Genomic DNA, 21,434 nt, shown 5'->3' on the forward strand with positions numbered 1-21,434 from the left:
TTCTATTACATAAAATATCATCAACTATAGTTGCTGTTTATACTTTCTAAGCTCTGTGATAGTATTTCGTGCAGTTTGTTGACTTCGAGCTTCGCGTTCTCTAATATTGACAACGGCCCAGGGATAGCGTCAATATTAAGTTTAGAACGATCCAATAAACCATATAAATCCCGAACGTGTAATGCAACCATGTCTCGCAGCATGCGGGTCTGCATGCCGGCGCCTTTGATAGAATAACGCCCGAACTGGAAAACTACCGGGGCGGCTTCCCCAGTTTGGCACTGTATGAATCGAGTGACAAGCTCGCGCGCGATAGCAACTAATTGGTTGCCAAGCGTAGCGAGAAGTATTGGATTTTTGACTCTCGTGTCACATTCTTGACAGGACAACATGGCCTGACATTCTTGCATGCCTCGTTGTAGGCACTGGAAGAGGGTATCGGTTGCCACGTCTCGGCTGGAAGTAATTTGGACACCTGTATCTTCAAACACGTACAGCAGGGCACACAAGCATCCGCACTTCTGACCCGGGCTCAAGCTGCTGGAGGTCGTGGGCGTGCTCAAAGGTTCATAGCTGTGGCTGCTGTTGGTCAGGCCCTGCGCAGATTGCGTCCTTGTAGGTGGAGGTGGGGGTGGCAGAAGAATAGGAGCTGAATCTATGGGCCCAGAAGAATGCAGACCGAGTAGGGACGAGTAATTGTCCGATAATGGTGCCTGATCCATATGTAATCCGCTTGGCGACTGATCGTCAGGTGACAACGACGCAGGTGCAGAGAACCCTTTTGAAGTCTATCAGTTACAGAAACTTCGCTCACGACTCTATCTAGGTGTATATTGCAATGATAGAGTTGACGAGGGCTTACCTGGAGAAAATTCGAATTCATTACTAGCGAAGGGCTCCATATCTGCTGGTAAGTTCAGTAAATGGTGAATCTCCGAATCGGGTACCGACCATCCTATCGTCGTAGCGGAATCAGATGGACTAGAAAACGAATTCTCGATCATCGTGCCGGTGGTTATGGGTTCTCTTGGGCTCGGGATAGGCTGGCTCGTTCTAGGTGTATTGCTGCCGCTCTTATGCCCGCTAGTTGCTGTTTTCCGCTGGGGATGGCGAGGGGATCGACTTCGTGATATTGAACTTTTATTTGACCTGGTATTTGTGGCGATAGACGCCTTACGCAATCGTTTTCTACCAGGACCTGTGCCGGAGCTTAAGGTGTATGTACAGATGTTAGAGGAAGCTATGCATCTGTCGCACTCGTCCTTGTCCCCATTGCATTTTACCTGTATACGATGATTTGGTTAGCTGGTCTTGGTTTACTATGAACCATTGGGTATAAGTTTATCAACTTGCTTTTTTCGCGCGGCATAAGTCGCAAGCCGTGCGCGTATATTCCCTCTCCTGCACGGGGGACGACTGGTGATCAGGCAGGTTGAAATGATCATGCTCCTTCGTCTTTTCGTTATATCTAAATGCACCGAACATAACTACCTAGGTACCCAAAGCTAGCTAACAGACCTGCGAGCAGGACCAAAGGTATATAAGGAAGGGTTAAACCGAGGTTGCCAGAAAAGGGCGGAATTAAGGCTATAGACACTATTAATACTTTATAGAGCACACTCTATGCTTAAATAAAAGGCAACGCGTCTCATTGATCGGGAGCATGTCTGCCTAGGTATGTAGCTCGGAACCGTACATTTTCAACCGAATACTTGCATATAGAATTCATCTATAAGTAAGCACAGCTACTTATCTAACCTAAGCAAGTAATACAAAAATTAAATAACAGGACCTCTGATTTTATTACTATCAACTTATAAAAGTAATAGTCGTAGGAATTATTAGATTTGATCGGATTTACTATTCCTCGGCAGTGAGAATTATAGATCTACGATAATGGCGACCCATACGAATGAAGATGCCAAGTGCCTCACACGCCATAGGCTTGTTGCGTACCTCTAGTGGTCACGTCAGACGCCGAAAACGCCTCGGGATTTGCGCATATTCATGTAACACAACCCAACGGAGGCTGCAGGATAAGGGATGAGGGCCTTGTGCGTCCCCCAAAGCCGACCGATTTAATTGTTAGGCGATTGCCGATACTCCCACCTCAGAGATGTTTCTGTTTCTTGTGAGCTTACCATGGGACGGGAAAAGAATAAACAAGATAAAAATGAGGATATATTCTACATGATAGAGGATCTAGTGATGTTTAAAATTAACTTCGGAAGGCCCTATTCAACCTGTACGGCTTGTTGGGTTCTGAATATGTGTTTGGTTACCATCAACCTTGCCGGTTCCTCTCTAGGTACCTTTGGTAGCCACTGTGTACCTAGGGTAGGAATGAAATGCAGCAATCGTCAGATTTGCTCGATAACCCCGGGGAGCAACCTCAAGTTAATACTTCTTGTTGTGCATTACGCCGTCACATCGCTCTGCGGAGTTTAAAACTTAATCTACACCTAGATATTCATACCTCCCGGAGTGACGATTCGGTTGCAACTCTCTATAAAAATACGATAGCTTCTACGATATCTACGCGGCGTAATGGAGTCCAAAATTATCATGAATAGTATATACCTCTTTATACCTAGATCTTTGTTGTAAGGGCTCATCGCTGGATTACAACCCCTAATCTAAGTCTAACAGCCCGATGTAACTCTATCATGATTACATACAGTTGAAGATCTGAGGACCCTTACCCAGGAACTACTTGGCAAGACTCAATCCAGACCTATCTATCGAGCCTCCAATTTTACCTCCTCTACTATTGGACGTTAAGCTTGCAGTAGCGTCTTGTAACTCATACTGCCTCCAGCGATATGATTCATTCACGGCGCCAACGTACGATTATCATAGTCTATGCAATCTTGAACCGAGAACTAATACCCTCCAATAGCGAGAAAACAAAATTCGGAGCTCGGAATGAATTTATCTTGGCTGGGCAAGTCAGTTTCCCCAATTCAACTTCTTCGGCGTGGACTGACAATTCGGATGCTTTACCTACCGCTGTTGCCTGGTCTGGACCCTCTATTCTTTCGCGTGGCATGATAAGGTTGGAAGTGGAAATCTAGCCTCGTTGCTACCTAGGTGGTAAACTATGGACTTGATCGAGACGGGATTACTGATACTACCTGCAAGCGTTCTGTTCTAAATGTCTTGGTAGTGCCGGGGAAAACCTTCTAGCGTAGCATCTATGCATAATAAGCACTTAATGGCGTGGTCTTCTCTTGAAAAGAAGTCAAAACATGCCATTTCATGGACGGCGTAATAGCATTATTGAGATAGATTCAGATGGAATACCTAATGTAGAGCGTCTAGCTCGTACTGTACGAGATACTAAATTTCCCTGCGCAGATTCATTATGGGTAGAGAGGCTCTCCTGGTTAATATGAGACTTGTTGCACGTACCTAGTACGAAATCCGCCTCGGCTACTCTTGCATGTATATAATAATATTGGCATCAATTATGAGCAGGCTAGAATTAAATACCGTCCGGAGTCCGCACGTGTACCATCTCCACTGCAGCAACTGCAGCCGGCGTTTACTTGCTGATGGCGTCAGGGAAGAATGATGAAGATCTCCCAGATCACACCGGAAACATGCCAGTGGCGACTCGTAACGTTTGAGTGGGTATAGTCAACGATGTAAGCGGGTTGGTTAGGCAGGTTTAACCTTGCATTGGCTATTAGGAATTCACTTAGCTCAGCTTCGAGAATAACTGCAATATAGCTATCTATCCTCATATCTAAAGTAGTTTTATTCGTGTACACATGCCTCGAGATTAGTCTATACTTGACAAAAAAGGGGTAGTTCTCGCTTACACATCAACACATCACCAATAAGCTGGAATATAATTCCAAGCATAAACCGTGGATAGCAATTTCCCCTATGATAGGAAGAGTGAGCAGTTCTATTAAGCATCCAGTGCAAGAATTTGAACTTTTCTTAAGATGGATATCTATACTCGAGCCAACCACGAAGATTTGGCACCATTGTCGGGCCCTTATTCGAGAAATATCCGTAAGCTTTGGGCGGGGGAGTGTGAGTTTTCCAAGGCGAAGGCAAAGGTGACAAAGAATGACGTTTGCGAGATGGACTCTGCTAATGATATTGGAAATTGCCCGGCGGATCGTAGGTACGTTAGGAATAAGGCGAGCAGGGAGACGACGACAAGAAGCCACTATCGACGCGTCAACATAATATCCAGGTTTTGATCGCAAGTTGAGTCATACTTTGAAACTGTGGATGATCCCAGGAACGCCGAAACACCCAAGACAAAGAGCTCCGACCTACATTATGGATTATATCTCAACTGGGTTCATAGTTCTCCATCTTTCGACGGATTCGTGTTACCTCTTGATCGTATTCCTACAAACAGGGCGGGGCGATAATTTAGTTGACACAATAAGACCATCAGAACTCCCGGCTTCTTCAACTCTGGCATCCTGCTTTTGGTTTTGCTCGCCGCTATCCGACTTCGAGGGTCGCATCGGGGCCGCATCTGCGTAGGATCGATGTATAGGTAGGAAAGGATTCGAAGTGTCCGTATTTAATAGACCCTAGTCGGCCCAAGAGAGGCACATTTTACAGATGGATTTGTGATTGACAGAGTGGCTGCAGCCTGTAGGTGATGCGGTATGTAGGAATGATCGTGAATATTTGAGTCGCGTCTAATACGAAGTCAAGTGCATTGTATCACCACTTATTTTATCCTAGGATTCATGAGATCGACATTGTCCGTACCAGAAAGGGGGTTCGATACAGAAAGCACATCTCAAAGACAACTTATATGGATTGCTACCTAGACGATTAAACTCGCATAGATGAATAGGGGGTCCCGTTTTACGAATCTGTCCTGATTAGGAAATTTCCCAAAAGAGAACCGGCCTCCGGGGTCTTAGGTAAGCAAGACTCCGGGCTCGAGTTGATAATAAGCTGAAACTCCAAAGACTCTGACAAATGGTAATTATTATTTATACGTATCAGCGTGGTAAAATCATGTTGCTATCGTACACAGATAAAAAAAAATTTCGAGGAAACCGAAATTACCTGTCTGTAATGAAGAGCGTGAATTTTCGTTCCCATTCGCACTGTCCGAGCCGTTTACACATTGGCGGCTCCGGGCGCTTTTGATTTCAGGCCAACTGGTTATCTTGCGTACTCTGATATAGCAGTTCAGAGGACAGATCAAGATGAATTCTGGGCCATATTCTACCGGCTCCTTGCTAACATATTCGTAGGAGTATCTCTAGACCAAATTATCGATTGGTCTCGAGAAGCGTTACATCGTATCCGATACATACGCGAGGTCCCGCTCCGAGGGGAGTGAAGGTTAGTCGATGCCTCTTCTTGTTCGCCGCCTTGTCTGACCAACGGTCGGGATCGAACGTGTGCGGATTTTCCCAATGATCTTTGGTCTGATGACTCGCTTGGAAAGTCGGGATAATATCAGTTTGCTGGTATTACCCACCCTCCTGGAGAGTGGTATAGATCCGAGGTGGTTTTGATGAAGTATTCATTCCCACAGAATTTAGGAGATTCGCGGGTCGTTCGTTAGATAGGCGGCGGTTCCCATGCTCACAATTTCGATGACGCTTCCATATCTAGTGAATGCCTAGTCTTTCTGTCAACTCAATATGGACTCAATAGTGTTAGCATTAGCACCATTGAAACTGTGGAAATATATAGCTACCTATATATTATCATTAGCTAAGTCCTTTTATCATCACCGCCGGCAATATCTTACTCTGAATACTAGCGATAACGAAAGCGCTTGCCATGTCATACTTCAAGCCAATGAGCAGCTCGGAAGATGATACCTCAATGACGGCGACCCCTCTGTTTTCTTTGCCTGGAAATATGAATTGTTTATTCACTATGCTATTGAATCGATTATAATTAGCAAGGCAAGGTTATTAGTTGATAAACAACACGCCGGATTCTTCCAGGAATTATTATATACCTCGTGATGTAGTTGTGATTCTAAGTTGTACATAAACAGCGCTCGTAAGCGACATGAAGTAACCCGAAAAGGGATATGCAATCAGCTTTGAACCAAAATAGTGAGTCCCAGTAAAGAATTACTGTCATAATTAATGTTAGAACCAAGCAGGTGCCTTCGTATCTAGACTAGCTACTATGGTTGAAATACCTAGCACAATGCATATTAGCGCAAATTGCTAAGCACAATACTTCCGGCGATTATTGGCTGGTAATTCGTGGAAAAGGTGACTTCGCTAACTCGTATTGTTTGGAATCTACCTTCTAACCGCCTCAAGTCTATAACGTCTCGGGATACTTGGACGATCATCCTGGAAATCTAAATGCATTGCAAGAAGCAGTGGGTGCCGACGCGGCTGCTGACTTTGACTTTGCCAGTCATTCTAGCGTCGCGAAAGGGGCGTTAAGTGAACTTAAAGTAGGATCACCGGCCAGCCACGTATGTCGCCTTTGCACACATGATGCTGTCAAGGCGGAAGGCTAACTGTATTACTAGATCTTTGGTCTGTGGACATATTTCGTACCCAAGCTACAGATATGTGGGCACTTAATTATGTTTTAGACACCCTGTTGATAGTATGGATTATATCTAGGCTGGTTGTTCTTGGTATGCTCTTCCCCCGAGCTCTTCAACTTTGTACGAGATACGTGGGAGGTAGCTACGAAAATTGACGCAGCGGGATTCACGCCGGGCCTTGGTGTAGCGCACGGCGATCTGCTCCCTCTAGACTAGCTAAATCTATCATTTTTACAAGAGTCTTCACGTCGAAGAGTTCTGTAGGTACACCGTGACCTCCTGAATGATGATATACGCGAGCCAAGGATTGGTCGCACAGACCGCAGACCAATCTTGACTGCGCACTTATTGCAGGGAGATCTCCTTTTCCGTTGACGTGGACCGTTGGGATTTCGATGCGGTCTTGAGTTAAAGAGTGATGTAAAACCCGGGGGATAGCTTCTTGGTTCCGCCGTGTGAAAAAGTTGATTGATTCTGTAGATGAGCTCATCTGGTTGCCTACTGTGAACGTTAGAGCTAAGCTTTCGGCGAAGATTCGCTCGGCTTTAGTAAGCTCATTGAATTCTGCCTTGGGAAACCCCTGAATTGCCCGAAAGCCTCGGTTAAGAAGACCTTCTACGATGGACTCGTAGCATGTCTTACTAGGCGAGAAGGCTGATACCGAAGAGAATAAAACCGCGAACTCAAAGGGCAGCTGTGTCTCAGGCTCACGGGCCTGATAGTCGAGTAAATATGAGACAGCCATAGAGGCACCTTGGCTGAAGCCAAACACTCCGTGAAAGGGGCCATTTTCTTTCACAAATTGATCGAGGTTGTCGAGAGCTTCTCGAATCTCAGCCGCCGTGTAGCCTGTGGTATATGAATAGAATGGCCCTTGGTAATAAGGCGCTATTTCTAATGGCTTGTTAGCAAAAGAGAACTCGTAGAGCCCGACATATCTATCAATGAACTCACCCGGGCCCCTTTCTATTTCGGCCACTCCATTCAAGTAGACAAATTCGTATCTGGGGCCCAGCTCTCTTGTCAGTGGAGCCAGTTGACCCTTAACAATCTCCGCGGAGGAGCCGACGCCGTGTAAGGCTAATACTCTCTTCATTGTGGCTGGCAGACTCAAAGCGTTATAACGGCATTTGCCGAAGACTATCATCGAAGTTCTGGAGGTAAAGTAGCTAAAGTAATATGAAGATATGTTCGAAGGAAACGATGTAGAAATGTTTCTGGGCAGTAAAGTTCATTACCCTTTGGCATTGGTGTTTGTCTCTTTCCAAATTTTGCTTCTAAGCCACCATATTCTCTTTCGAGTCTTTTCAGATACCATTTAGATTGCCTCAAAACGGGATTTGCCACCTACGTAGCCGTTTCCGAGCCCACCATCTTCGGTGTTTTAATTACTTTTGTCCCGCCAGTTGCGTCTCCTAAAGCGCAGACTACACTTGATTATGATACGGGATATATAATAGATACATACTTTATTCAACAAATCAGACTTTTGTCACACTCTAATTAGGACAAGTGTAGCCTATTGGCACTTCAAGAGATATACGCCATATTCACCATGCATGATAAGAAGCAATATTACAAAGGTTGTGCTACAGTTTCTTAGGACGTAGTTATGAGATGGCTTTAATATATAAAATACCTAGGTAGTTAAAAACCAACACCCCCATACTCCCATGATCTTTGCCCCTTTCTGCTATCCTAAATTCTTATTATCTATTTGTTGCTTCTTACTTACCTTATTCTATATACCCCCACTATCGAAGCCTAAGACCGCACCGCAGCTGTTCACGCCAAGACCTGAAAAGATGACTGCAGCTGCAGTGAGAACGGGCAGATCCCGCTGCACATCATACCACGAATGCCGCGCATAGTCTTATCCGATAAGATGGGGTTGAGCCGTAAGGAAATCACTTTAAAAGGTGGGTTTCATGCGACGATGCATCTGTGAATGCGGAGTGGGAGCCGACCTCGCCAATAGGCTGCTATTAGAAGTGGCATATGAGGTGTTTGGAAACGGTGAGTTGATGAACTAGCAAAATTCGAGATCCTCTGGACTAACATGGACTTTAACCGCTACTAGCTGGGATGCCAACGGATAGGATAGCGGGATCGGCAACGGGCTGTTATGTAGGGAGTATGACAAGCGACTATTAGGTCCAGCCAACCTATGAGATACACGACTTTCTGCGGCGGGGGGCGGCGGGGTTCCAATATGACTGCTATACTTCATCCGAACTTTCTCCCACAGCTAGTTGCCATGCATATGCTTAGCCCGAATGGCATATCCCGCGCATTTGGTGATTGAGCAAATTGATATGGTCGTGGGGAAGGCGTGGTGTCTTGGTAGTAAGATGTCTCGACGCTATTCGAGACGGAGACACTATTAGAGCCATCGTCCGCGGATCGGGTATCAATTTGAAGGGGAAGACGCCGAGTGTAACTATGCCGAATCCTCGGGCGCATGCTGGACTTGTACATACCACTTACTTCCGAGCTCACGGCACGGGGACGCCTGTTGGTGCTCAGCTCCCGCGAAGAAGCTGGTATTAAAAGGCTCGCCAAGACTTTAAGGGGTTACTGGGGATCTATCGCCGAGGACGATGTCATCAAGGTTGCGTATATCCGCGGCGTCTACTCGAGGAAAGTAACGGGCGGTCCAAAAGTTCTAGTGCCGTTTACGTACTTGCTAGGGGGACTTGGTTCTCTCGGTTCGAGGATTACCAGCCTTATGGCCTAGAGCGGGCTCATTGGCTCGGGTATCGAGGCTGATCGCATCGCGAAGTCAGCTCGTTCCAGCTCAGATACGGGAGAGCACAGGTGATGAAGAATGATATCACAAGACAATCAAAGGTGAAAGTAAAGAGTACGACTATGGTGGACCATTAGTGCAACTGTGCCAAAATCAAGAAAATTGGTTGCACTATGTCTAATAAAGTAATATAATAAGCAACGCTAAGTGCACAGTACGCTATATACAAAATAATAATATCCGGGCTATCCTCCCCACTAATCTCCAACATCAGCCAATTAAATTAAAAAATTACATTATTAATTTAATCTTTAATTACTTTATATACATAACATATAACACATTTAATTAACTTTACGAAAATAATAATTTAAACGTTATAATTAATATTATTATATAATTATAATTAATGTAAAAATAATGGATTAAATTACATGTTTATGCGATATGTATTAAATATTATATTATTATTAAAGTATTTAAAATTTATTTAAAATGACTTTATTAAAGTGTTTTTAAAAAGTATCACGTGTTTGTTTTTTTAAATAAACATTATTTGATTTTATTATAACATAATAATTAAAAAACCGATTTAAATGCATTTTAAATCATTATTTTCGCATTAATTAAAGTTATAAAATAATATTAATTATAACGTTTAAATTATTATTTTCGTAAAATTATTTAAATATGTTATATATTATATATATAAATAAAAAAAATAGCCCGGATATTAATGTTTAATTTTATTAATTAATCTTTTAAATTTATGGAAAAAATGGCTGTATAATATTTCGTATTTTATAATGTTTATATAATTATATAATTTTTTTAATATTTTTATTAATATTAAGTTAAATTTTATATAATTTAAATTAAATTTTCGTTATTTTATAATTAAATATTAAGTTTTTTTAAAAAAAAGTTTTAAATAAATATTGGTTAGGTTATTGTAGTATAAGGTTAAGAAAAGGTATGTATATATTACTTTGTAAAAAGTATACAGCGCAAATAGTCGAGCCTATACTGTACATCTAATGTTACTATTACCTTATTAGACATAGTGCAACCAATTTTCTTGATTTTGGCACAGTTGCACTAATGGTCCACCATAACGACCCCTCTATACGAGGTACCTCGATTAGCCTGTAAGCTTCCAGTTAGGGTCATATGCATTGTGGTTCAATTAGAGCTTAAGGAACCTTGCATTTTACAACATCTATGACCTACATAGGATTTAAGCCTCAGCAACCTTTCTATTGCGAATATGGTTCTGTGATGCTTCGCTCTCTTTATTATCCGATCTAATGTCGCCCATCTTGCGAAATGTCACCAACAAGTGTCTACATTCGCACCCGCCAAGATGATCTTGTAAGACGGGCAAACGTTGGGCAGTGATTACACGAGGCGCAGCAGACTTTCTATCATAAAATATGCCGGTCAATATGCATATAATACTAGCATAAGAATTATTGTACCGTTGAGTCATGTTGACGCTGTTCTAAAATACGTTTACAGGTACCATCCACACAGGCAGACAGGGAATCCAGGCGTGGCTTTGTTTTTCCGAATTAGGTCATATTGACAAGTCGAAGGGCGCGCAAATATCATATGTATGGCATAGATATAGCCAACATGGAGCCTTGGAAGTCCCGAAAACCGGATACCCTGAACCAAATAAAGCTAAGTTCGATCGGTTCAATATAAGATGCCCCTAGGACACTCTGCTTCCTTTTCAACTCGTATTCTGGTCAAATCTACATGTTCGAGTATAGTTGCGGTTTCCTTTTCATCTCCTTGTCATCTTGTCATTTATATCATTCGCCACGACTCGCATTCGCATGATGTCCACGAAAATGGCATCAGTTGTTACCACCACCGAGGTCCAGGTGAAGCAGACATGCGAGGTGACCATCGGCGACGCACTGGCGTCTGATGCGGCAGCGATAGCTCTGATCGGTGCCAACACTTTCACCGCAACCTTCGGTTTCTCCGTCCCAGAAGACGACTTGGCAGACTTTTTAGCAGAGACGTACTCGTCAGAAGCTATTGAGGCGGATATCATAAGCTCGCATGAGAACAACATCAGCACATTTGTCGCCCGTGATGAAATGGGCTCCATCTTAGGTTTTGTGCAGCTCGTTCGCGGCCTTACGGATTCATCCTTAAAGGGAGATCCCTCCTCGCACGCCGAGCTGCGGAGGCTTTACGTAGATACCACAGCCCATGGCAAGGGTATCGGGAGCAAACTCATCGCTGTCGTCGAGAACAAGGCCAGGTCTGAAGGCTTCAAGCAGCTATGGCTTACCGTCTGGGAGTACAACAAGAGCGCACAACGACTCTACCAGAGGCTAGGGTACTCGAAGGTAGGCGCTGTGGAATTCGCTACCGGAACCTGCATTCAGACGGATTGGGTATTGGTAAAAAGCCTGTGATTGATTTGAGTCAGTCATGCCTCCTCTTTTTAGACATCGGGCATAGAGACATGGATAGAAAGGAAGCGGATTTGCATACATAGACGGGGCGTTGGTACATACAAAAGACTTTGGGCATTCGGTGGCAGTTTTCACTCGTACATATCACTAAAAGGGGCGTTATGGTGGCAGCATCTCCATAGCTGAACAACGCACAAATGGACGACGATGAATTTCTACATATCAGACCAGTCCGATAGATCATAATTACAACAATTACAATTCAGATGAATGATTTACTCAGGGTGAAACGTCGATTGTCACGTGAAAATTCTCAGGAGGTTCAGGGGTCGGATTGCTTTCCCCGCTCATTACAAAGACGTTATATGAATTAACACAGTTGCAAATAGAAGCCGGGCGCAGGACGAACTTAAAATGATCAACTTCCCGCGGCAATACGAATCAATAGACAAATATTCATAAGAGCAATTCGTCATCGAAATCAGAACCGAAACTTTAGCAACACTCGTACCCGCACTAAGATTGCCTTTATCAAATAAGATCAGAGAAGCATAATTCGGGATGGCGGCAGCAAAGTCAACTAACCACCTCGCTAGCTTCTCTGATGAAATAATACCTTGGGTTGAGGAAACTGGGGCCCAATTCCACTATGATGATCTACGAGATGACGCCATAAGGCTTCTAGAACTTGAACCGTCTCTTCCTCAGGATCCAATAAGATGCAAACTCTTGCATGTGAACAGCAACGAAAATCACCAATATGAGATTCTCTCTTGCGACTGGCAAAGCTCAACAGGGCCACAAGTGCCTATATCTCTAAACGGCCAGACTTTTGATGCCCCGTCCGAGGCCTATGTAGCACTGCGCAGAGTCAGATTCGAGGATCAACCGAGATTCCTTTGGCTGGATGCTATCTGCATCAACCAGAAACCGAATAAAACGGATCAGAATACTCAGCCCTCTTATCTAAAGGGCATATACCAAGGCGCAACAGGCCTCCTTGCGTGGATTGGGAACGCCAAGAATAACTCGCACCTTGTGTTTGAGCATCTCGATAGGTGTCGCGAACATAGACATATCAATTGGTGTCGATATCGGGGAGAAACGAAGGATGCCTTTCATAACCTATCTCGCAGGTCGTGGTTTTACAGAACACAATCCGCTCAAGAGCTCGCTTTAACCAGTAAGGCTAATATCCTATGTGGCCGTCATCAGGGTGAATGGCCGGACTTGATGAGATGTACCGATTTCTTAGGGGCTGGGGACTACTATCATCCGTTAGAAGGACCAGATGGTCGAACGCATTTACGTCACCTTTGGGAACTCTCTCGCGGTAATCTTGTACCGTTGAGGGATGTATTCCTCTGGAACCGGCATGGTCGGGTTCACGACCCTAGGGATAAGATATTCAGCGCCTTGGTACTAGATACAGGTATACAGTTTGATATTCCTATTGACTATAGGCAAGATCTTATTCATCTTTTCCGGAACTTCACGCAGAAGGTCATCGAAGCGAGCCAAACCCTCGAGATCCTTCACTGGCTAGGATCGCAGAAGAAACCCATCGATGGCCTTCCGTCGTGGGTTCCTGACTACAGCATAGTCAATCCCATAGGTACTTTACCAAGGATATTCAGCGCGTCGGCAACATATTCCATTCATTATCCAACCCTGGTACTCCCGGGGTTTGAATTTCGACTCGATGGCGCTCTGGCGATCCACGGACGTCTCATCGAGAAAATCGAGAAAACAGGAAGTGAGCTGGGAGCAAGCGTTGCTGTTGGCGGCAAAGTGTTTAATTCGATATTGTCCGAATGGGAGGCTCTCGCTTTGAGCCTGAGCTATAAGAGATTTCCGCAGGCTATCATTGATGCCTTTGCTGATACTCTGATTGGAGACGATCGTACCGATTTGTTAATCGAAAAAGACGAGACCCCGTATATTCGAGAGTCGAGACCGTCGATATCGCCGTCAGCGAATGAGTTCCATGAGTGGTATGGGCAGTACGGCGCGGGTGTGCTGGGAGAAGCCAACTCGACACGCACAGGGGACGGAGCTAGCAGCTGGCTTTTGACGAAGTATGCTCGCCGGATGGAAATGACTTCCTACGGACGCAAATTCTTCATCACTGATGAAGGCTCGATGGGTCTTGCACCACCACACGCGAGAGAGGGTGATGACTTGGTCTTCATTCCTGGTGGCAAGTACCCGTTTGTATTGAGAGCTAGGGGTGACGGCACTTACGAACTTATCGGGGACTGTTTTCTATACGACCTAGACGTGTTTTCACTACTCCAGAATGAGAACGTGGACACTCGGAAGTTCGTTCTCACTTGAAACGTTACAGAAAGCTATGGCTGTTGTAATAGAGCGTTGACGATTCCCCAACTACGACTGTCATCATAGCAATGAAGTCTTTTAGGCTGGCATTAGATTCCCCGCGCGAGCGTGTGAAAAAATAGCGTATTCATTCCGTTTAACTTAATAAGCATATAAGTTTATCTACTCATTCGTTGAGTACACCTCGTGTCGCAAGGTGATGATGACGTGATTTAGTAGGTTAGACTTTAAGAGCCGCGATCAAGTGTCAACGTTCCACAGATGGACATGCTGTTGGATTTTATATCAATGAAATTATTACCTATAACGAGCCTAATCAAAATATAACGGCCACGGAAGCTAATCAAAGTAACTACAGCAAAGAATATAACCCTATAACATCGACCCAAGATTCGAGTAAACCACTCTCCACTATAAAGGTCTTACTCTCGTGAAACTGCTAGAACCTCTATATCATCCCCTTCCCTCCCAAAAGGAAACTCACGACTCCGATCCAAAGTCGGGAAAGCGCGGGGCCGATGTGTCGAAGCCGCACGAATACCGGACGATCCAATCGCTGTCTCGGCCGGACTGGTGCACGATGATGCCGCTTGGGCTGGTAATAGTAAGGTTAAAGACGCCGCCCCACTGACCATCTGCGAAGACGAAACGCAAGGGGTGGAAACGGTTGCCCTCGAGGTCCTTCCTGACGCTGGCAGAGCCGTAGTGGTAATCATTACCCACAAACGTCCATACAGCCTTCGCGTCAGCATTCGCGTCCGTCCACCCGGAGACCGCTGCTTCGCCGATCCAGGCAAATACGACGTCGTCGACATGTGTGATGTCAAACTGCCAGGTGCCGCCCTCGCAGGCATACAGGTATGCGTGGTGGTTCAGAGCGAAGTACGTGCTGTTGAGCTCGACGGGGGAGCCGTAGAATGTACTGGTATCGGGGTTGGCGTCCGTGTAGCCGAGCTGGCCTCCGATCCAGGGTGTTACGCCGGAATAGACTGGGTTGCGGGTCTTGTAGACGTCCGCGCGGAACCCGGGATAGTTCTCACCATCGTTGCGTAGGGGGTTGCTGTAGTATGCCCAGTCCCAGCCTTGGTTGCTGCAGTGCTCTGGCTTGGGGCAGCTGGGACATAGTTCTATTGGGAGGATGGCCGTGCTCAGGGGTAGGGAGGCCAGTAGGAAGATGCTGAGGTTTTGCAGAGTGAGCTTCATGATTTCGATGTTTAAGTATAGTGGGCGAATATTTGTTTCTGGTATAGGTTTAAGATGTGAGGAGATAGACGGATAATCCACTTCGACAACATTCGGGATTCTTCTACGTTTAAATAATGGGAGCCACGAGTACCGTTCTTTCCCATATCCTCTCTTCGCGTAGGCATACGTTCGGTTCGTCCGACCTTGCACCGCACCGCTATAGAAAATTCAAAGGGGCGGCGACATGGTTCTCACTCTTGAGTAGCACTATTAGTTGTTATATTAGGAATTAAAATTTGACCTGCATCAATATTTCGACAATTTGGAAATCGGCAAGGTCGAAATAGGAACATTCAGCTAAGTCCTACTTGGTCCGCTCTGATGAAGACCGCGATGCTATTGCTTGTTAATGAGTAGCATAGTAGCTGCCATCGAGCTTGGCATGTAGGACTTCGTCACAACACATATCTATTCCGTAGTCAGATTGCAGATCTGCGTCCGTAAGGGAGCTCTTTCAATCAGCTGAAAACACCAGCTGCAAGATGACTGCCGTTTCCAGCAGCCCTGCAGGACCACGCCAATGATTCAAGCTGGTAGCTACCTGATTTATCATAATATTGGCAAGCGACTATTCCCATTGAATTCATAACGAAGATTTGCTTAATCTCCGATATCCATATCAGGTAGCTATTCGTGAACTCAGCTGCTGTGTTCTGGCTATGTCTTTTAAGATATGCTCAGTTGGTCTTTGTGATCGACATAGGAAGTGAGAGAGCTATATGCCATTTAAGCGATAGATGATGAAGCACTTTCGGCGCCTTTCGTTTACAAAAAATTCTCACCCCGCCTGTTTTTTGCCTTTTTCCTTCTTTTATGTATTAACTTCAGCAATACCCCTTTCTATGAGTTTATCTATAGAATTGTCATTATGAGGTAGGCTAGGAAAGCCTCGAGTCTTGACTTAAGCACAATGGCCGTATTGTAAGTTAATTCAAACCATCCGGCCCCAAGAGTTACCTAGGTAGTTGTTGATTTATGAATAGTTAACTGCTGACTCGGTACTTAACTAAGACTAATCTATTAGGACGATGGATAGTGGCAAGTCTATAGATTTCTGTTTAAAGAGATACGATACGAGTAGCTAAGAAGTGTATAGATTATTGACGTGATATTGCTCAGAAATAAATAGTGTTGGTCGGGCTGGAGGTCAGGTGAGTGAATATTATATGGTATTATCCAAGTAACCACTCTGCTTTCTTTACAGTGCAGCAAACTATCGACTGCAATATGCGGGGTACATAAATAAGTATGTAATTAACGGCGCATCTCATACTATCGAGGAGCGCCCAAGCTAGTGCCAGTATATAATCTTGTATGTTCCGCCGGCGAGTCTGTCTTACTTCTTTTCTTGTCTTACGTTTCTCGCCCTTGGCAAAATAGCTCGAAAAAGAAATCTTCAAGAGAAAAAAACATGGACGGTTCGTCAGCCTTAAGATCGTGTACCCACACTAGCGACCCCAGACGGCAAGTTCCGGGGGACGATGCTCGTTTAAGCAACCAATTACACCCCCGGCCCGAAGATGCGGTAGTGGCAAGCCGCAAGCCGGCAAAAACGTTTGCAGACTTACCCGCGGAGCTGCGGGCGATCATATGGGAGTACGCTCTCCCCGAGACGCGTGTCTTCAACGCGTTAGTGTACGCCTCGAAGGGGCTCAAGATGCAGCTGATCGAGAGGAGTCACCTGCGCATGCCGCTCGCGCACGTGTGCTTCGAGTCGCGGCAGCTTGTCAAGAAGACCGGATACGTGCTTGCTTTCCGCGACGAGGACGAGCCTGACGATCCGGGAGTCTGGTTTCATCCGCGACGAGATGTTATCGAGAGGACGATATGGGGTCCTTGCGAGTTCTGGGGCTGGAAGTGACGTAAGACGGCGACGGTGAAGCTAGGTTAGTTGCGTCGTGTGCGGTGTGTTTAGAGACAGGCTTTGAGGCTAACATGGTATATACCAGTCATCGTATATCGCTGGAGCGAAATCTTGTTTGCATATAATTGCTTAGCCTAGCCTATGGTCTGTTGGGATATGTGCCTGAAAGGGGGATTTTTAGTTTTGGTATAGACTCGCAATCATGATATATCCACCCTGCCAGTAACTATATTAACTATCTATTTTCCACGCAGTCTCAAACCTCCTAGTCATACAAGTGTATCTGAGCCTTCTGAATATTCTTCCCGGTAACCTGTACATAAGCAGCGCCCTCGCCTTCGACCTGAAGCTCGAGCTTCTCATGCGGCCAAAGTGTGACATAGTTATCAGACCAGAACACCGGCAGGACGTCTTCTCCCTCTCCGTTAACAAGGTTGAGCCTGATGAAGAACGCAGGTACGGAGGAGTGGTTCTCGAGCACCACCCCAAGCCCTCCTGCTTTGGAGTGACTCCGCTTCGACGTCGCCGTAGTTGTGACAGAGACTTCAGCAGGTCCTAAGCTGTTCAAGGCTGTGTAATCGGCGTACTTGGTGACTGGCGTGTAAAACCAGTCGGAGTTTTCCCAATCCAAAGTGTCAGTGGTGTTTGCTAGCCAGTACACATTCCGACTCAATGTAGCATTCTTGTCATCCGAAAGGACGAGCCGCAAGAATGCAATATCCGTTACCGATCTGAGAGCGTCTGTGAGGTCTATAATATCTGTGCTGTTATTGGGTACGGTATCGAAACCTTCTTGGCTGTTATGAATCGTTTTGCCGTTCTTGTCGATGATATCAACAGTTACTGTCCTCGACCCCTTTCGATCTAGCGAGCGGTTGATCAAGTACACGAGATTTCCATTATAATCGTAGGCGACGTGCTCTATCCTGGACCCGGCCTTTGCTCCGAAGTAGGATCCAGCCGGGTGCAGGTAGTAGTCGAATAAGTTCCAATGCAAGCTTGGCCATGCATTGTTCAGCATCCAGTAGATGAGTCCTGTCGCGGGTCTGTCGGCATTCCATAGGGATGCAAAGCCCTCGAACTGCGACTTTGTAGCCTCATAGTCCTGTATCTGAGCTTTAAGCAAATAATCCTCCAACGAAGTAGGTGCCCCGTAGCGGTTCCAGAGAGCAGTGTTATAGATCTTTCGGTCATAGAATGATGATACGCTCGTAGACATGTGATACAATCCCTTGTTTGGGCTCTTCCACAAGTCATCTAGATCTGCCTCGGATAAAAACTTCTTTAGGCTGCTGATTTCCGGCGTCCCAACGCCGCTGCCTAGCTCAGATCCAAATCCGAATGCGGCTCCGAGACGGTCTTCTGATGGTTCAACGTCATACCAGTAATTCGGCGGTACCCCTATAATATCAATGATAAGTCTCAGACAGTTCAAGCATATCCCAGGAATAATAATACTCGGGATAGGTTAAAGGGGTAGGGTTGGAATATCGCTTACAGTCGTAAGGTCCCGCCATTTTCAATCCCGACGGCCCCAGAATCTTGGGATAACCCCTCTCTGAAGCTGAAGCAATGATAGGCGTCTGCCAGTCCGCCGCTTCGAGTGAATAATAGTACGCTCCCGCTGCTTTGTCGTCAGGCCAGTAATCGCTTCCGACTAGATACCCTAACACGCTCGGATGGCTCTGCTGCATAAGAGCCTCGTGGTACATGCTCTTATTCGCTATAGTGTAGTCGGCGTCTGTCCACTCTGACTTGACGGCCAAGTCTTCGTTGTACGTCCAAGCCTCCCATTTATCGCAGCACTCCCAGCCAGGGAGAACCATTAAACCTAGTCGATCCGTGATCTCGTATAACTCCGGTTGCTCGTTCTTACCTTCTAATCTTACTGTGTTTTGTCCCAAGTCGAGCATCAGCTTGGCTTGCGTAGTGAACTTGGCGCTATCCCATCGTAAGAAGATATCTGCGGAATAGCCAGAACCGACCACCTGGAAGGGGTAGCCGTTGACAAAGAATATAGTGTCGTTGTTCGCATTAAGCTCCGCTGTTACTTGGCGAACACCAAAAGTCCGCTCTACCCTGTCAGAAATAGATCCATCTATGGACGCTGATAGCTGTCCTGCGTATAATGGCTGGCTTCCCCACTGCTTGGGCCACCAGATCGCGGGCTCGTTTAATGCTGTTGACAAGACCACCTCCGCAGATCCCAATGGAGGCAGCGTGATAGTCTGGTTCAATTCATATGTTTCGCTTGCGCCTTCTAGGGAGATGCTGCCTCTTAACTCAACAGTAGCTTCGCGATCCTCTAGATTCGTAGCTGTAGTCTTCAAATTTACGAGTGCGCTAGAATGGCCGATTGGCAAGCTGGCTTGTGTAGTTACTCTCAGGGGTGCCAACGAAACAGGACCCGTCTGCTTGATTTCTACATTTCGCCATACCCCCTGATGAATATATTAGTATCGATCAATAGGTATCACCATAAAAAGTTAGGGCACTACGAACGGTACCATTATCCGGAGGATATGGGTTCCAGTCCACAAAACCGAGCTAGAATGCAAAATCAGTCATTGCTTATTGCAACCGCAAGTTTAAGGGGCTCAAATACGCCAAAGTCGTAGTTGTAGTCAGTCGGATAGACTTGAATTACAAGCGCATTCGTGTTATTTGCTATTTTGGTAATATCGAAGGTATTTCCGGCATAGGCACCCGCCTGCGTCTTTTTGGTCACGACCTCCTGGCCGTTTAGGTAAATATCGGCACTCGAGGTAATTCCATGAGTCTGCAGATGGAAATAGCGCTTGCCGGGGCTAGGTTCAAGAGTGAATTCTTTTCGATACAGCCAAGGAACTTTGAATTGACTGGAATTGAAGCTCCGAAGCGCGTTTGAGAAGAACAGCCCAGTCTCGCGGTACACACCGGCTTGTATTAGACAGCCCATGAGAGTACAGCGGGAGCTGTCGATTTCGTGCCATGTTTTCGTGTCTACACCAGGTCGAGATAATGCTGCAAGATCCGACCCGACTCGTTCCGTTGATTGAAGGTCCCACGATGGTATGATGGCGACCTCGCCGGGTTCAGAAAGCAGTGCGGCAGCAGCGAATGTGTTGATGCCAAGGTAGAGCCCCAGCAGCAACTGGTGCAAATGCATTATGGCTAACAATGCTTAAAAGTAGATCCTGAGATCAATAGCATGTTGGAGACGTAGGTCTCGAGAGGGTATATAAACCATTGGGAACGGTTACATCTAGATAATCTAAGACCTAGATAATCTAAGACTTATCGGCAGTGTGCATACCATGCTTGCTATGCCTGCTATATGCAAGTGACCTCTCGCAGATTTCCAGAGCCTGATAAGGCAGTTCAGGCTCCGTGGGACCCTTGTTTCGGTACTCCCCCGCAGTCTAGCTGTGATAATAGAAGGAATATCTCGTACCTGGCGCACTGACGTCGTATTATAGTTTTGGATGCAACATTTGGATGCAACGTTGATTTATAGACCCAGCGAAAGAATAAATGATCTTAACCATTATGGCGACTTGGTTCTAGACGTACCAGCTATATTAACCATTAGAGGCCCTTGCAGAACATCGCATCTATATCTTGATTGTTAGTCTACAAGTAGGCTTTGATTCGGTTAAAGAGAGACCTGCAGTGCCGGAAGGCTTGGCTGCGGCTTTTAATCATGCCAATCCTTCTATAACTACCATAGCAGCAAAGGGTGGTTTTAAGAAACGGTTCCTTAATAGAATACCGTACCTTTTATATATATTATTTATTAAAGAAATAACGTTATTTCTTAAGCAATTATTGCTTAAGTAACTACCGTTTTTCTTTTAAAAATTGTTTTTCTTTTAAAAATTATTTTTCTTTTAAAAATTGTTTTTTTTTAAAAAATTGTTTTTTTTTAAAAAATTATTTTTTATTAAAAATTATTATTATGATAAAAATTAAATTTATTAAAAAAATTATTTTAATTATATAAATTATTACTAAAATATTATAAATTTTTAATTTATTTTTATTAATATTATAATTAATAAATTTTTTATTTTATATAAATTATATTTAAGTTATTAATTGGAATTAAATATAGTTTAATTGGTTTAATAATTATAATTTTAATAATAAATAATTTATTAATTAATTTTTATAAAATATTTAAATTAATAAATTTATTACAAATATTAATATAATATAAAGATATAATAATTGTAAAAATATATTGTTTAATATAAATATTAAATAAAAAAATATAATTAATATAAGCAAAATTATTTAGGT

General features: G+C 44.7%; 7 protein-coding genes across 7 annotated transcripts; 3 read left to right on the forward strand and 4 right to left on the reverse strand.

Annotated features, from left to right (window-relative positions):
- Positions 1-20: 20 nt before the first annotated feature.
- F4817DRAFT_363589 (uncharacterized protein) lies at positions 21-1,004 on the reverse strand (the record flags this gene model as incomplete). Its single annotated transcript, XM_049306658.1, has 2 exons — positions 21-778; positions 863-1,004. 2 exons carry the CDS (start codon positions 1,002-1,004, stop codon positions 21-23), a joined length of 900 nt encoding a protein of 299 aa, XP_049153509.1.
- A 5,682-nt stretch (positions 1,005-6,686) lies between these two features.
- Positions 6,687-7,616, reverse strand: F4817DRAFT_321486 (inducible nitrate reductase 2; the record flags this gene model as incomplete). The annotated part of the gene is made up of 2 exons (XM_049301293.1): positions 6,687-7,414; positions 7,475-7,616. 2 exons carry the CDS (start codon positions 7,614-7,616, stop codon positions 6,687-6,689), a joined length of 870 nt encoding a protein of 289 aa, XP_049153510.1.
- A 2,867-nt stretch (positions 7,617-10,483) lies between these two features.
- F4817DRAFT_354835 (acetyltransferase) lies at positions 10,484-11,982 on the forward strand. The gene has a single exon (XM_049305573.1). The coding sequence runs from the start codon at positions 11,111-11,113 to the stop codon at positions 11,702-11,704; it is 594 nt and encodes a 197-aa protein (XP_049153511.1). The 5' UTR covers positions 10,484-11,110; the 3' UTR covers positions 11,705-11,982.
- A 102-nt stretch (positions 11,983-12,084) lies between these two features.
- F4817DRAFT_354836 (heterokaryon incompatibility protein-domain-containing protein) lies at positions 12,085-14,211 on the forward strand. The gene has a single exon (XM_049305574.1). The coding sequence runs from the start codon at positions 12,266-12,268 to the stop codon at positions 14,039-14,041; it is 1,776 nt and encodes a 591-aa protein (XP_049153512.1). The 5' UTR covers positions 12,085-12,265; the 3' UTR covers positions 14,042-14,211.
- A 109-nt stretch (positions 14,212-14,320) lies between these two features.
- Positions 14,321-15,462, reverse strand: F4817DRAFT_354837 (GLEYA domain-containing protein). The gene has a single exon (XM_049305575.1). It carries the CDS (start codon positions 15,245-15,247, stop codon positions 14,525-14,527), a length of 723 nt encoding a protein of 240 aa, XP_049153513.1. The 5' UTR covers positions 15,248-15,462; the 3' UTR covers positions 14,321-14,524.
- Positions 15,463-16,003: 541 nt separating this feature from the next.
- F4817DRAFT_31922 (uncharacterized protein) lies at positions 16,004-17,282 on the forward strand. Its single transcript, XM_049301031.1, has 4 exons — positions 16,004-16,210; positions 16,273-16,327; positions 16,386-17,175; positions 17,239-17,282. Exon 3 carries the CDS (start codon positions 16,701-16,703, stop codon positions 17,148-17,150), a length of 450 nt encoding a protein of 149 aa, XP_049153514.1. The 5' UTR covers positions 16,004-16,210; positions 16,273-16,327; positions 16,386-16,700; the 3' UTR covers positions 17,151-17,175; positions 17,239-17,282.
- Positions 17,192-20,546, reverse strand: F4817DRAFT_31899 (glycoside hydrolase family 2 protein). Its single transcript, XM_049301000.1, has 4 exons — positions 19,759-20,546; positions 19,656-19,700; positions 18,652-19,594; positions 17,192-18,554 (listed from the first exon to the last, which is right to left on the reverse strand). Exons 1-4 carry the CDS (start codon positions 20,299-20,301, stop codon positions 17,419-17,421), a joined length of 2,667 nt encoding a protein of 888 aa, XP_049153515.1. The 5' UTR covers positions 20,302-20,546; the 3' UTR covers positions 17,192-17,418.
- Between the last annotated feature and the right edge of the window lie 888 nt (positions 20,547-21,434).

Source organism: Daldinia loculata, assembly GCF_022478755.1.
Source record: "Daldinia loculata strain CBS 113971 unplaced genomic scaffold F4817scaffold_119, whole genome shotgun sequence".
Taxonomy (NCBI): domain Eukaryota; kingdom Fungi; phylum Ascomycota; class Sordariomycetes; order Xylariales; family Hypoxylaceae; genus Daldinia; species Daldinia loculata.

What these genes read in the sequence shown, in the direction of transcription:
- F4817DRAFT_354835 (XM_049305573.1), top strand. Translation starts at nt 11,111, where the DNA reads ATGATGTCCACGAAAATGGCATCAGTTGTTACCACCACCGAGGTCCAG.
- F4817DRAFT_354836 (XM_049305574.1), top strand. Translation starts at nt 12,266, where the DNA reads ATGGCGGCAGCAAAGTCAACTAACCACCTCGCTAGCTTCTCTGATGAA.
- F4817DRAFT_354837 (XM_049305575.1), bottom strand. Translation starts at nt 15,247, where the DNA reads ATGAAGCTCACTCTGCAAAACCTCAGCATCTTCCTACTGGCCTCCCTA.
- F4817DRAFT_31922 (XM_049301031.1), top strand. Translation starts at nt 16,701, where the DNA reads ATGGACGGTTCGTCAGCCTTAAGATCGTGTACCCACACTAGCGACCCC.
- F4817DRAFT_31899 (XM_049301000.1), bottom strand. Translation starts at nt 20,301, where the DNA reads ATGCATTTGCACCAGTTGCTGCTGGGGCTCTACCTTGGCATCAACACA. An exon ending in ATCCTCCGGATAATGGTACC is followed by an intron (nt 19,595 to 19,655) that starts GTTCGTAGTGCC and finishes TATATTCATCAG; the next exon opens with GGGGTATGGCGAAATGTAGA. An exon ending in AATGGCGGGACCTTACGACT is followed by an intron (nt 18,555 to 18,651) that starts GTAAGCGATATT and finishes TTGATATTATAG; the next exon opens with GGGTACCGCCGAATTACTGG.